A 15262-nucleotide genomic window follows, 5' to 3' on the forward strand; every position below is an offset into this window, starting at 1 on the left:
AAACAGTACTATGACTCTTATTAGGTATAGTAATGTTCTTTGAATTTCTGCATGGTCTCATAGGAAGTAGCTTTTGGAATAACAGACACGCGGCCACAAACACCCACATGGCGGCTCTGTGGGACGTCCCCCGGCGTGCTGCTTGTGAAACTGTGCATTGTGAGAAGATTAGTAATCTCCCCCTTACACACACCTCACCCAGCAGTCCCCCATAGGCTTGGGTACGAAACAGACGGGATCGCTGGGCTGCTTGGCAACCTGAACACAGTCTTAAAAACAGGTTGCTGCTTCTTCTTTTATCTTCTTAAATTATATATATATATATATATATATATATATATATATATATATATATATATATATATATATATATATATATATATATATATAAAAGTGCAATGCTGATGTAGTGTGTCACATATTTACTTCCGGTTCATTATATATTTTCGTTATAGGGGCGTAAATCACTGGCCACAAGTCGATTCGATCATGATTCAGTTCGATTGATCGAATAAATTGTTTTGATAACCTAAATCAAACCTTTTTTAAGTTCACTGAAACCATTCACAGATGTTACCATGGGAACTTAATTGAAATGAATCTCGGAACATTAATCTTTATTATTATATAACAAATTGACAAAAGGATACTTCTGAACTGTACAGAAAAAGGAAACATAACGGAAGCCGTACCTGATCTGTGGCCTATATTTAATAATGAATTATAAACATGTTGCAAACTGGTACTTTGAGACCGCTTCTAAATAATGAATGAGCCGATGAAATCCCTCATCTTCCACTATGAAAAATGGATGATTGTCCAGTGCAATCATCTCCTTTATTTTTTTAATTGTGTCTTTAGCTCTGGTGCTATTAACTTTGAATATTAATAAGGCTTAATAAATATCGGCCGAGAATATCATCCAAGACTGACACAACTGACCGGTGCTCAGTATTGTTCGAGACCGATATGTTACTCAGTATTTTGTGAATCTGAGGCTTTCACTTTTTATTTAGCTACCTCCGAGTCATGACCACTGCTGCCTTAGCTAGTATAGAGAATAACTTTTTGAGCTGCCATAGTGAACCGTTTACAAAATGTATTGCAGCATAAACGTCATCAGGCACAGCTTCCTTTATGTACATTAAAGAATCTTCCCCATCCACAACCCAGAAGTAGGAGAATTTTTATTTTATCGCCAACAATCGATTCCGGCATTACAAATCGATGCATTGAATTGGCACCTTAATAATCATTTCATCTTGCTGCATCTTTACACCTTAATCTTCATCTTTTAAATATAACTTCCTATAAGCTACCGGATCAAGAATAATGATATTTATCATAACTGAAATATGTATTGATTTTTCTCATTGCATTCAGTAGTCGTGTATTCAACTGTAGTCTTGAAGAATGTTTATAATGTTTATTTGCTTTGCTGGATTACAGTATGTGTATGGTGTACTTTTTCCTGCATTATTATCGTTGTTACTGCTGTTACTATTATTTTGAGTTTAACATCTGGATACAACCCTAGATGTTTGTGTGCCTTTCCTCTGAAAGACCTGTCCCTGCACAAAGCCACGCTTCCCCAGAATGTGTCCTAATGTGGATAATGCAGGTGGTCACTCTCTCTGTCAAAGGCAGACATAGAGCTTTTGAGACAGGGTGAATGTAACCATTGAGCCAACAGCCTGTCCCTCACACAAGCCCATCTTGTTCCGGGACTTGGGCAACACAAAAACAGGCTAAGTGTGTTAGTGTCCCGTAGCAAGGCTGTAAAGTGCCTTATAAAAGACCTTTCATGGCTGATTTTGGCCCAAGTTTCAAATAAGGTGCAATATTTCCTCCGTTGCTTCTTTGGATCCCGATAAGCGTGAATTAGCAGGATTTGCTTTCATATAACACAGTGGCTCCCTTCTACAAAAATTGCGAAATCGTACCTTGTATCTAACATTATATCATTTGTTCGGGTTTCTGTGTTGGGTCTCCAACTTTCCTTTCTACAACAGGAAATGCTGCCAATCTGCCAAATTGCTGCCAAAGTGGTTTTTAAGAATGGGGTCAATTGTCCCCCAAAACAAGGTGCGATGTCTTCAGACTTTAAATGTAGCTGATGGGGAAATTTGTGCACGTAGTACGGTATAGATTCGTAAACATTGCCTTAAGTGTCCTCATTTGTATAGCCTGGCAGGTTCCTTCTTCCAAGGCTGAAGTCTCCATTTTCCTTCTATTGTATGTTTGTCTTTTTTTTTCAGGGACACAAATGTCACAGCGTGGATCCACCACTAGCTTCCCTGCCAGGTATTTGCTTTTTCCTGCGGAAAATAGCTGGATTAGTGCGGGTGTCAAGGGCACATTCATGCAGGGTGGGGCTACGGCCAGCCTCGCCTCTGTTTGAAGTAAACACAGGCCTGACATTCTCGCAGGCCAGCCTGTAATTGACTTGTTAGAGTTTCTGTCAGTTCTGCCAACGGTCACCTGTTGGGGTCGCATCAAGAGGCTCCGCCTGACAAGCTCCCCCTCCCCCCCCCCCCCCCAGTGTCTGGGAATGCTGGGCCTGTCCTTACACACACTCACATACACAAAACACATTATCTGCAACCCTGAGGTCACATATGTGAATGTTATGCATACGATTAGTGTGGGGGGAAGCTGTCTGACTGTTACCGTCACTCATATAGTTTGCTATGGAAGAATTTAGTAAGAATTCTTATTAACATTAATAATTCACTAAAATCTAGGATTTATTTTTAGAAGCAACACAAACCCAAAGCACACAAATGCACATCAGATCGGTCACTTCAGACTTTTACTACGTGATCAGAAGGTGGCATTTATATAATGAGTCCATAGATGTTGCTTTTATAAAGGCTGGGATGGATGGGAGGGTCTTTTTTCTTGTAAGCCAATGAACAGCAGGTCTGTAGGCTGCTCTGGCCCTGCGGGGTCATCAGGGCGCCGCCTCTGCGTGCATGAGGAAGCAAAGCCATCTAATACGAGCATTATGTGATATCGCTGGAATTTTGCATACAGCTAACGATTTACTGAAGCAAATGTTAAGCGATTTAAACTTGCCCCCCCCAGTCCTTCCACCATTCTGACAGTCGAGGCACTCGTACCTGTGTGATTTATGAACTAATTCCACACCTCTGTTGTTTAAGGTGGATTTCAGAAAAGGATCATTTGGCCTGACACCTCCTCGGGTCTCTTCCTCTCCCCCTACTGCTCTCCTTGGCTCTGTTCAGGGGCCCCAGCTTCCTGCACCCATCTCCACCACTGGCCCAAGGAGCCCAATCGGTTTGGGGGGCCAATTCTGTGCATTAAATAAAGATCCTGTTTCTTAATGGCTATTTTGGCAACTTACTTCAGTGCAATCATTTGCTACGCCTACACACACATACACACACTCACACACACTCACAGACACATGCTGTTGCACACATTGCTGCCTACACATACAAACACACACACACACATACAAACACACAGACACACACACACAATCATATGCAGTTTGTCACTATGCAAAAGAAATTAAGGAATCAAATTTGGATGGAGGGCTGGACCCCCCCCCCCCACAACCCTGAATAGCATAAATGGATGCAGAAAATGTATGTATGTATGTATGTATGTATGTATGTATGTATGTATGTATGTATGTTATTTGGATGGAATGAATTTTTTTTTATGTTAAAATTTTCTCCAGATGTGTCAAAGCTATAAGTACATTTGGTGATCTTACACTGAAAATTCAGGTTTAGTTAATAAACTAATACATAAGCAAGCTACTTGCCACAATATCAGGAAGTTGCTTCTTCAGGCTGACCAGCTGCATTATTAGGACCCAACAGCAGAATAATTAGCCATCTCAATATAATGGCTATCAATTAAGAAACATTTAGGGGCTGGAAGCAAAGCCGACATCAATATTATCAGACCTACAAGGATTTGTCTGGAATGTGTGTTTGTGTGAGAAAGAAGAAAGAGTGATCTTGGATTGAAAAGCAGAGGTCGTAGGTCAGCACTCAGAAAGCATTGATTAACGACAAATTTAAAGAGAAAACAGGGGGCTCTTGATTGATATTGAAATGATCTTTGAACTTCTTTCATTGTTCCAGCTCATTGTATGCAGAGATCAGCCGTTGCCCCAGCACAAACACCGACACACCCTTACACACAAACACAAACACTGTCCCAGAGATGACACTGCACGTCTCTGGCCATTCTGAGGTTATTGCAGGGCCGCTAGTGTTACTTTCCCTAATTACTGCAAAGTGTAGTATAGGGATGGCAGCAATGCCTCTTATCTGAGATCTGATAAAGAAGCTGGCCCAGCTTATTCTCCTCTTCACGCCTTTAGGGGGCCATGTGTCGAGGGATGGGTGTGGGGATCGGCACAGCCCCCCACTTTGTTGAGTTCGGCACATTCTGGCACTGTTAACAACCTTTTTTTTGCATTTGCGTTAACTCTAGCAAGAAATGAGGTAAACATGGAAAAGTGTACTGCAGCCCACTCTGACGGGCCATAAAGTTGACTTTCCCGCTGTGCAACCACCAAGATGCTGCAGGTCTGGTCTCGCAATCGACTGTGTTCGCTGTGGAACCACCACAATCGACTGTGCTCACTGTGGAACCACCGAGATGCTGCAGGTCTGGTCTCGCAATCGCCTGTGCTCGCTGTGGAACCATCGAGATGCTACAGGTCTGGTCTCACAATCGACTGTGTTCGCTGTGGAACCACCACAATCGACTGTGCTCACTGTGGAACCACCGAGATGCTGCAGGTCTGGTCTCGCAATCGACTGTGCTCGCTGTGGAACCACCGAGATGCTGCAGGTCTGGTCTCGCAATCGACTGTGCTCACTGTGCTTTTCCTCCTCTTCGCTGTGTTGAAACTACAATGTGGGCATCAGGTATAGAGACAGGCAGGTGAAAATATACAGACGATTTAGAGACGACTTCCTGTGGAACCTCTGTAGCTCCAGTATGTCAAAATGTCAGACACCATTAGGCGTGACAGGAAGAGGTTGTCGGGGGATGTACGGGGTCGGACTTCGCTCAACCAAAAATAATTCACTTTAGATGTTCTTCGAGAAAAAAATGCCCTCCCTGCAGTCAGTGACTCAGCCCAGGGGGCATTTACAGGCAGGCATTTGTCTTTTGTCTGTGTGTTTACAGCACGGTTGTAAAACATGTGGTGTTACTGATGCCATAAAAACGAGTGTTTTGTGTGTTGAACTGGTTCATTAAATCCATTGTGCTGACCGGAGCCTGCCGCACACTGTGCCTCTGCTGTAAGAGGGGCCAAGACATTGGAGATGGAATTACTGTTTGTTGTGGTTTCATTAGATCATCAAGTGTCTAACCACCTCATCAAATAAATCAGCCTCTTTAAGAAAAGCTTACTGTCTTCTCATCATATACTCAGCTGGTGTCTGTTTCAGTAACTTGGTCTACATTCAGTTTTATTCAATCAACTTGTGAAGTTTCCTTCTATATTTATTTTCCTATATTAACAGTGAAGCATAATTAGAACATAATTAATTTTAAAAAGCTGCGATGGTGACACTCTGTAAGGTGGGTCGACTGCAGAAGATAACTGGGAAATTTTGTGCTCATAACTTTCACACGAACTCATTTCACATGAAGCCATTTGCTGGTAATGAATTTGAACAATAAACATTCGTATGTCTGCATCAGATGTTTTTCAAAGTCTGCCCGTGGTTTTTGTTGGACTTTCGGTATAAAATATCCACTAAACTCTACTAAGCTTTGAGAGGATCCACTTCACTCAGATACACACACTGTTGATTATCACAATTACCGTGGCAACTCTAAAGAGAACAATGCTCCTCCTCTCACTAACACAGCGACATCAAAGCCCCATTTGGAAGGCTCTACCCTTGGTTTACTCATTCACTCTACTCATAGGAATTGCTCTGCAACCAAACATCAAAGATCCTTTATAGGTTTAATTTAGGTATTATGCCCACTTTCAAAAAGAGAATAGAAATAAAAGTCTAAGCTACTTTATCTGTGATGCTTTGAACGAGAAGCCTTGGGTGATTGTAGGTGGTCTTTCACTGGAAGATGCTGGCCTCCCATCATCCTTTGGGGCTTGTCAAAGCAGTATTGGGCGATGAAGTGCTGCAGCTTAGAGGTAATGAAGTATTTGGGGGATCAGGTTCAGGCGTCTGCTGTTCAAAAGAAAGCCAGAGCGTGTATGTTCTAGCAACAAGTGTGTTATTACTGTGTTATCATTGTTTATAGGACAAACTATTGAATGCACCATTATTTTCAATTAACGGCTCAGGGAGAGATAACACACTGAACATAATGTTGGCATAAGGCCTCTTCATTTATTTATAAGTGTCTGTTGAGACATTACCTTGTTTATTTTTTCTGCACAGAAACTGATTAACTAACACACAGATGTTTGGTTATTATGTATAACAATAGCAGCCCTCACTGCTCCTGACAGAAAAACCTCTCTAATCATAATATTTCATTTTCAATAATAATAATAATAACAATAGCATCTGCACCCTTGTGGCTCATCCCCTCGTCTCTGCGCCCGTCGCTGTCCGTGAGGCTAATCGTAGAAGACAAGTGGAACCACGGCGGATGCTGTGACACGATTTAACGTTATTCCGCGGGCAGATGCCCGGCCCTCTGTATTATTTCGGCGGGGTCCTTCGTAGCCGAGGCCCATGGCGCGGCTTGTTGTATGTATTCATTCCAGTTTGTGGTGACGGTTCATCATCGGCGGATAGCGTCGCCATCGACGGTAGCGAACGATGCCGCCAGAACCGGAGGTACAGCGGGGAGCAGATGTCCCCCCTTCAATCAGTCGCCCCCCGTAAGTGCACGCTCCCCAATCAATTAGGACTCGTTAATCGGCCGCCTGCATCAGACGGGCTTCCGCGAAATCCAATCTGAGAGGCGCTCGCTCCCTGTTTCCTCTCCTCATCTCCCGTTTCCTTGTCTGCACGGGTGACTGGTTTTTCTCTCCCCCACACACACAGGCCTTGACCCCCCCATCATTGCACACACACATTCAGCCTTGCTGTCATTTTCTCATGAGATTATTATGGTAATCCGACTGCAAGAGGCTGCTGGATGGCTCCGGGTCGACTGTTTCGGCCACAGGAAATAAGCACTATCCCAGGCACACCTCTGTGCACCTGAAGCTCACCTGTGTGGTCTGTGCAGGTGTTTCTGCCTCTCGCACAGCAAACAGGGCTTATTTTCACTCTGCACTGGAACAATCCATTAGTTTGTGTTTCTGTTCATGTGTGTCTTATTCAGTAAGCAAGCTGTAACTCCCTCATATTAAAATGTTAGCGAAAAAATAAAGCCGCGGCTGCAGCTCTCAGCTAAAACAATAGCAGTTATGGCATTAGGCAAAGTGTGATTTTCATTGCTGTTTTCCATAATCTGTGGAGGACTGGGGGAGCGTGTTTAAGGCTGCTAATTATTAATACCAGTATAATGAATACACATTATGGGGGCTTTCAGTACTCATACTCCTTTAAATAATATTATTTAATAGCGATTCCAAAGTGATTGTGTTGTAAGCACATATTTTGTTGATCTTTTGTGCAACTCCTGATTCTCTGAATTTGAATCTGGAGCCTGAGGGTATGAGATAAATTTTATACACGCACACACACACACACACACAGAGTGGTGTGAAATTATATATTTTTGGGGGCCGCTCATTAATTTCTTTGGAAAAAATGGTCATTCTAATTATGACAACCTTAACCCCCACCCAGCCCTAACCATAACCATAAGTAACCAAAACAAAATAGAGTTTTTGCATTTTTAGTTTTTTCATTGCAGTCACAGATTTTTATTAAATTGAGGGTATTTGTCACGTTGTGGGGACATTGTGTGCCCATAAGGTAAAGTACACCCCCTCACACATATATACACACTCACATATTATATATACACTAACACTAGATTAACACCTGATAGTGTAAACTTTAGTTCCCAACAGGACCTGTGCCCTGTGTTTCTACAGCCGTAGTAAAGAGAGTGGCCATTTTCATATTGACGATATTGACCCTGCAGTCAATACGCCTGTTATGTGGCAGTAATTGAACAAATCACTAGTATGTTGGTAGTCAAGTGCAATTCAGTAATAGACTGTGATCGGGATGATCTGTTACCTCTGCTCCCCATGACCTGGTGGCTCTCAGACAGTCTGCCTAATGTCCATTCTCTCTTGGGGGGGGGGGTGAGCCTGTTCTCAAAGACCAGCTGTAGCAGATACTGCAGACAGAGGACGGACAGGAAAAGTAAAGGTATGAACCATTAAATGCTGTCATAATAGGGTTGTTCTGAGGTGATTTAAAGTTGGAGAGACAAGGGGGGGCTGGTCAGATGGTGGGGGGAGTGTGAAACAAATACCTGAAGGGATACTATGCCAAGCCCGTTTTTTTATGCCTGTAACCTTAGAAGAAAGCATTTATAGTAAACAAACCTAACAACTTTTGTATGCTCGAGTGCCCTGGCCCTTGTTGTTTGGGGAGTGGCCAACGACAGCAATTACAACAGCAACAACACAGATACTAAAAAGGAAAATAGAAAAGAAAGATATAAGGAGATTAGCCAGTGATTCTGTGACTAAGATAACATAGTGAAGAGCAAACGGCAGACAGGAGGCAGAGGAGGTCCCCCATGTTTGTGAGCACTCCTAAGTGTGCGCTGCCCTGCATGCTCATATTCGTCTTACTGCCCTTCCAAAGCAGAGGGGCACTTAAGGATACTGGGGTAACTGTTATTCCTGTTAATATCCACCCCCGCCCCCATCAGCGATCATGGCTAGGAGGTAGCCAGGCTGCAACGTTACTGCTGTGTCTGCCACCTCTAGCAGAAGGGCTTTTTCTCCAGCTAATTTGCATAGGCTACGTGTTTTCTTCAGGTGCTACATTAACACACAGTGGGTAGGTGTTTGGACAGGCAAAACAGCACCACATAGAGATCAAATGATCATCACACGCACTCCACCAGCAGGTTCTGGGTCAAATCTATTTCTAATTACATTACTTGCTGCTTTAACCCGATTCTGACGATTGAAACGCATCTACACCTGAAACCCGCTGACGATTTTGTGCAATATATTACGAAAACATACACAGGTACATTTTCTATTAGATTGCCATTAATAACATATTATGATGCTGGATAGCGTTTCTAATATAAAATATCACCTCTTTAACAGTTCCTGCCGGCTCATTTTCTCTCGATGACGGACCTAACATTACCTTCACATCCGATGTGCTTTCAGACTACGTATTGCATCTGTCACACATATAACGGTATATCCATTACCGTAATAGTATATTCACTCTGAATTCAGTTTAAGTCCCGTCTGAAAAGCCGCAGTCACCCCTCTCCGCCACTCACAACCGCACGGTACAGCCCCGACTCCTTCGGCGGAGAACTGCCCCCTTATGGTTCTTAGTCGAATAGCTTTGATCCATCTATAAAATTAAACCCAACTCTGCTGTATTTTTTTTTCACTTTTCGGCTTGCTGATTTAGAGATGACTACTCGGTAAAGAAATAACCATGGCAACAAACCAATAATATAGTTTACAGCGATTTCAGTAACACATGCAGGTTATCGGATTTGAACTAGTGGGTGTTCTCAAAATCTCAAGTTGGAAGAAAAAAAAATGTTCCTGCGTGTGTTATCTCTATAAACACTAAACATTTGTTTCTCCGTTCCATATAAAAATGTGGAAAGTTAGTTCTTTTTTTTTTTTTTTGAAAACTCCCATTTATGAATTATAATGGAGAGGTCCCACTTCTGAGGTTGATCCTGAAACCGCCTGTATACACATAGAGCAGAAACCTACGCAGTGCCTATTTGCATACCCAAACTGCACTTCAGATGAGCCCGTGGATTTTCTTCATATGACATTTACCTAGAAACCCTACGAAAACTGGACAACAGTGCAGATAATAAGATCGGCGGTGAAACACAATCCTCAGAGTGAACAATCTTATCAGAAGCCCTAGAAGGTGTTGCTGTAGCGCATGCGGCGGGGGCCGCTCGCTTAAGCATTCTGCAGCCGAGATACGGGAGGAATCCTGCGACCACATACTACGTACGCTGGAATCTATGGCGAAACCTGATTGACCGCGGAATCAGACGTCTGACGTCACAATAGCTTATAAGCATTTTTGGTGCTTGAAAATGTGATGATTAATCTGAATTAATTTTAGAGGCAGAGGGAAAGCCATCTATTAATGCATCGATGACCTAAATGAAAGCGTCAGTGGCGTTCATGTGCAGTTGACCTACTAATTGAATACACCTATATGCATTTAATACTCCAGCGTCATTCCTTATTGATGAGACTGGCGGAGTAGGTGCGTGCGGCTGCACAGCATTCAGTAGGCCTACATAAATTGTTTTTTTCCCTTTGGAGATGACAAGCTCTTGGATTGATGGAGGGAAAAGACCATGGATTTTTTTTTTTAACTAAAAATGCTGTTATCATTTTACCTCTGCAGCTTACCATCCTCCAGCTGTGCAGTGTGTGGAAAGGCACGGGAACAAAATTGTTTTTTTTTTTTTTTTTTTTTTTTGAGAATTCATCCTTTGTGCTATTGATTTTCTTTGAGCATGCAAACAGAAATGCAGCCCTTTGACTCCGCCCTTATGTCCTGGTAACAGCCTCTGCTTTTCACACATGTTTATTTGACGTCAACTAGCTTATTTCATGTCTTGTTAAACTTCCACCTTGAAAACTTTACAGGAGAGCGCAGGTGATAACATAACATAAATCAGAGCAGGGAAGACAAAAATTAATTCACAGTGACTATATATCTCACTTCAGATAACGCTACACCAGAGCACTTGCTGAAAAGCCCTGTTAACTTAGCATCAGACAGAGTTGTTGTGGGGATCTGACTGGACTTTAGAGAGCACCGAATTCACAATCCACAGTGCGAAGGTGACAAACACAAGGGCAAGACCAAGTGTAGGACAGACAAATACTCACAATGTGGGCATCAGAAAAAAAAAAAAAGATGAGTGACAGGAAGTTGTAACTAAGCAGCTGTAGGAAGCCTCTTGAATCACAGGATTAATCATGTGACTCGCCTTCAGCAATAACTACAGAATGCCAAGAGTCAAAGGTGCTAGATTAACCACTGTTGGGATAGATTTAGAAAGACTGGCCAGAAGAAAATGGCTATATTCCCTACCCAGATTTAATGGGGAGAAACATTTAATGTGGTCCACGCTTGCAAGTGGGGAAACTGGTCACAAGACACACCCACACGGGTCAAAAACTGACAATGTAGATTGCAGAAAAGCTTATTTTGGAAGCTGTGGGAAGTTGCTGCACCATTAAAACTCCCAGCATAGTAGTAAGCGTGACTGATGGGAGGCTAAAGCCAGGCCAGATCCAGCAGCAGCTGACATTTTGGTTAGGGGCTCCTGATTGGATGCAGGTTACTCAGCTTTGATGCACGGGGTGTGGTTGAGAACAAACAGCATAATGATGCCCAGTGATGTCCTCTTCTCTCCCAGCGTGGAGGGCAATCCGTAACGAACATGTTCCACATCCCAGTCTTATTGTGTGTTCTCTGGAAATTTCAGCTGCTGTCTTAATCAAAAGAGGAACTATGGCAGGGAAACTTAGAACACATTTGGATGATTGCATGCATTGACATCCCAATCATCTTTGTGGGTTAGTCTTTTCTTGTACGGAAAGCTGGGATTCTTGATTTCCAATCAGTTTGCTGACTTGCGGATCCCGGTGGTTCTGATACTCACTTTCCATTCTGGGCAGCATCTGGGATTGGGAGAAAAAACATTAAGAAATCAGCTGAATCGTTATTTACAGTATGAGCGAATGGCATCGGCTAATATTTAATTCAGCTCCACATAGTAATATTACACACCTCCACTAATCGTGGCTACAGGTTTACAGGCCCAGTTGCAAGCTTATTTGCTTTGCTTCTTTGGCCAGAGGCCACACATGGGCTATGTAGCTCTGGAATGCAAGTAAACATATATCATTTTCCATTGAGTCAATGGACAATCATTTGAGAGACCTGACCTCAGAATTAAATACAGTATAAGATGGCAATGACTTGTCTTTTTACAAACACAGTGCCCTCTGAGGCAGTGAACTGGCTTTTCCTCTTTTTGTTCCTAATACCGTCTTGCTCCTTGTTCAGGCAGGTATACATTTTGTACAGCACTTAGATGCATATGTGTTGCAGCTTTGCCTTACCACAACTTTTCTGTTCCACTAGTAACTCACTGCTTCTACCCTGCACTTTCACAGCTAGTATTCTGAAAAACTACTTTCTGGAATGGACAAAGATGCATTGAGTAGTACAAAACGAATGGTTATTATATAAAATGTACTGCATGATTATTTTATAATTACAGTTATTGATTAAATAAAGTTTTTGATCTGACATAAAAACCTCTGCGCATGTGTTTTTTATATTCATGGCTGCCCAGATCATTGTTTAATAATTACTGTCGTGGTTTTCGCCCTCTTTGTTATTACATGGGCTAATCTGCTTTGATTGACGTAGGGTATTCTTAAGCACACACACACATAGACTCGGCCACCTTTTGTAGAATTATTAAAAGAAGTCAGTGGTTCTGTACGCCGAAATGTCTTCAGTGCGTTCATGTGTACACTTCTATTTTTTTCCTACCCTTCTTTTTATAACTTTAAAGAAAGCTGCTCTTTAATCAGTGACGGGGGGGAAGAGGCGGGCCGAGGTGCTGACTGTAATGCGATAGCTGCTTCGCTCTAATGCTGTTACATACACATGCTGCCGCAGCGCTGCTCCGGGACTGGGCTGGCAAACGGAGCGGCGGACAGAAGGACGCGCTAGAGTGCGGAGACGGCACTAATCGGCGGGGCACCGCGGCCACTGACCGACTCATTTTATATCAGAAGATCCTGATCCTGCTGTAAAATACCGGAGATCCCCGCGTATGCCGCCCCGTGTCGTGATACTCACTTAATTCTACTTCGTTTTCAGTCAAAATCCGTGCTATCGGAGAACAGAAAGCAGCGCTTGTCAGGGGATTTTGGGGGCGGGTGAGAGGTAACAAAAAGACGCGCACTTCAGAGATTAACTGGGGAGCCGCAGAATTAAGACACATGTTGTTGTTGTTTTTTTTTGTAACAAAACGTTTCCGCCGTGCTGGAATATGCGTGTAAGAAGTATCTATTATCTCGCCTAGTCTATATAGGGTTCCGCCACAGTTTGGTATATGGCTTATGCCGGCGTGAGATGCGCCACGAACTGAAATGAAATAACTGTTATGTCGCGTTATTGCCGCTGAAAAGCGACCAGAAAGGCAGCAGGAAGAGAGAGCCGACGCCTCGGGAGAGTTTGCGCGGATACGCGTGCAGTTTGAAAAGGAAAATATTTTTGACACGGTCGGGAGACTTTGACATCAAGTTGCCTTCAACAGATTAAAGGGCGAAATAATCCTTTAAAAGATATGGATCATTTCACTATGTTTTTTGGATTTTTACTACACGTTTGTTTGACGACCACAGCAGCGCGCGGCGAAGGAGGTACGTTGTGTTCGATTTTATTCGCAATTTTATTAACGTTACTTTATTTTTTTGTCAATTCGTTCACGTTAACGTTAAAAGAAGCGGCATAAAAGTATGCTTAATGCGGCATGTTTTATTGCTGTAACTTTTAAGTTCCACGTGAACCTGTTAAGCATTTCGCCTGGTTGAACTTTTTTATGAATCGCAAAACTGTCGAATCTACTGGTGCAGTTAGGCTATGTTTATGTATATACATATTTTCTATACAAACATATTTTGTTTTCAGTTCTCTTCAGTGCGTATGAATTGAGAAATTGCGTATATCGGCGTATGTTAAACATAAAGAAGTGAAGTAGAAGGAGGTTGGAGGTGCGATAGGAAGATATCGGCTATGTGCTGCTGACCGCGCTGAACAGGGAGGCAATTTCTCTAAATGCTATTGCAAGAGTCATATATAAAAAATAAGGCTAATTTAAAATGTAATTTATTTGTTATAATTACTCACACTCACCGATGAATGTGATATACTTACTACGAATACTACGAAGTATAGGTTGTGAAGGACCCTACTATTAATTAGTCCTTTGCTTCAAACAGTGTTTCTAAAATTGCATGTATCCTTCGTTTGCGTTCGGGTATTAATAATAAAATACGATACATTAACCTAGGCCTATATGTAATTTTATGTAATTGTAAGGATGTCATTTCGTTATTTTTGAAACCAGTAAATACAAAACAACCCGCGGTTTGGATACTATACAACTTAGACGATAAGGAATCTTGATGAAAACCCAGCTTTGTACTTTCAGAGATTTCATTACTCGAACAATAAAGATAAAGAAGCTGATTAAATCGCGCAGTAATTCATGAGCTGTTGTGCCTGTGTTAACTCTGGGGCTGTTTTAAATGTATAGATTTTATCTGCCCATCGGCGTCGTTAAAGCTGTGGAGAGAGTGAGACGTTCCTCCGTAACAGCACCAGATAACTGGATTTGCAATACGGTTTAATATAGTGTTTTTTTTCTTTTCTTTTTTTTTTTTGGGGGGGGGGTTATATATTTATATTGTTAACGCTGGATCCAGTATTCAATAAGAATTGCTTGCAGTCTTGCCTGTCGTACTTTTTACTTTTAGAAGTTAACCCGGCCTCACAATATTTAATTCAAAGTGATAATCTTTCTGAGCACGAATCGCTAACGTTGCTCAGTTACAGTTCGTACAGTAACCGACTACTTGATCGCCGGCAACTGACTCACTGACGTGATACAGCTTCCAGTGCGCTACGTTTTGCAGCCCTCAGTCATTAAAGCTCAGTCATCTTTATTTAGCGCACATGTTTATTATTTACGACTTTACGCATTAAATTTATGACATATTCATGTACTCTTATCATTTAAATAGTCCTTGTAGTATGGAGCGAAGCCCTTCTGTAGCCGATTTTACTACCTTACCCGCACGTCTATAATAAACTTGGACGAGAGAGACAAAAATTAAGTGGTTTGCACAATCTACTCAAGTGTGCAATGGTGGCTGTTAAATTTCCCTAAAACGTGTAGCTCGACCTTGTCACCTATGTGGCATATTGAAGCTTTCTGAATGCCGACTGAAGCGCGTCTCCAGGGGGAAATGAGCGTGTGATGAGAGCGATCCGTCGTCGAGCTCACAGCCATAAACTCTCCCTCCGGTGCCGGCCGA

The 15262-nt window shown here is 42.4% G+C and overlaps 1 protein-coding gene and 1 long non-coding RNA gene across 3 annotated transcripts in view; one reads left to right on the plus strand and one right to left on the minus strand.

Annotated features, from left to right (window-relative positions):
- Window positions 1-7549: 7549 nt before the first annotated feature.
- LOC125731912 (uncharacterized) lies at window positions 7550-9406 on the minus strand. Its single transcript, XR_007391669.1, has 3 exons — window positions 9279-9406; window positions 8181-8283; window positions 7550-7638 (listed from the first exon to the last, which is right to left on the minus strand). It is a non-coding gene; the product is annotated as an uncharacterized LOC125731912 (long non-coding RNA).
- A 3382-nt stretch (window positions 9407-12788) lies between these two features.
- LOC125731613 (neuropilin-2-like) overlaps window positions 12789-15262 on the plus strand; it is a 60686-nt gene continuing 58212 nt past the window's right edge. The window contains exon 1 of one of the 2 annotated variants that reach the window (XM_049005893.1): window positions 12789-13585. In XM_049005893.1, the coding sequence (XP_048861850.1) occupies window positions 13510-13585 (76 nt within the window). In that variant the 5' untranslated portion in view covers window positions 12789-13509. The remainder of the gene's footprint in view (window positions 13586-15262) is intronic. The other variant, XM_049005892.1, reaches the window with a different exon arrangement.

Source organism: Brienomyrus brachyistius, chromosome 1 (genome assembly GCF_023856365.1).
Source record: "Brienomyrus brachyistius isolate T26 chromosome 1, BBRACH_0.4, whole genome shotgun sequence".
NCBI classification, from domain to species: Eukaryota; Metazoa; Chordata; class Actinopteri; order Osteoglossiformes; family Mormyridae; genus Brienomyrus; species Brienomyrus brachyistius.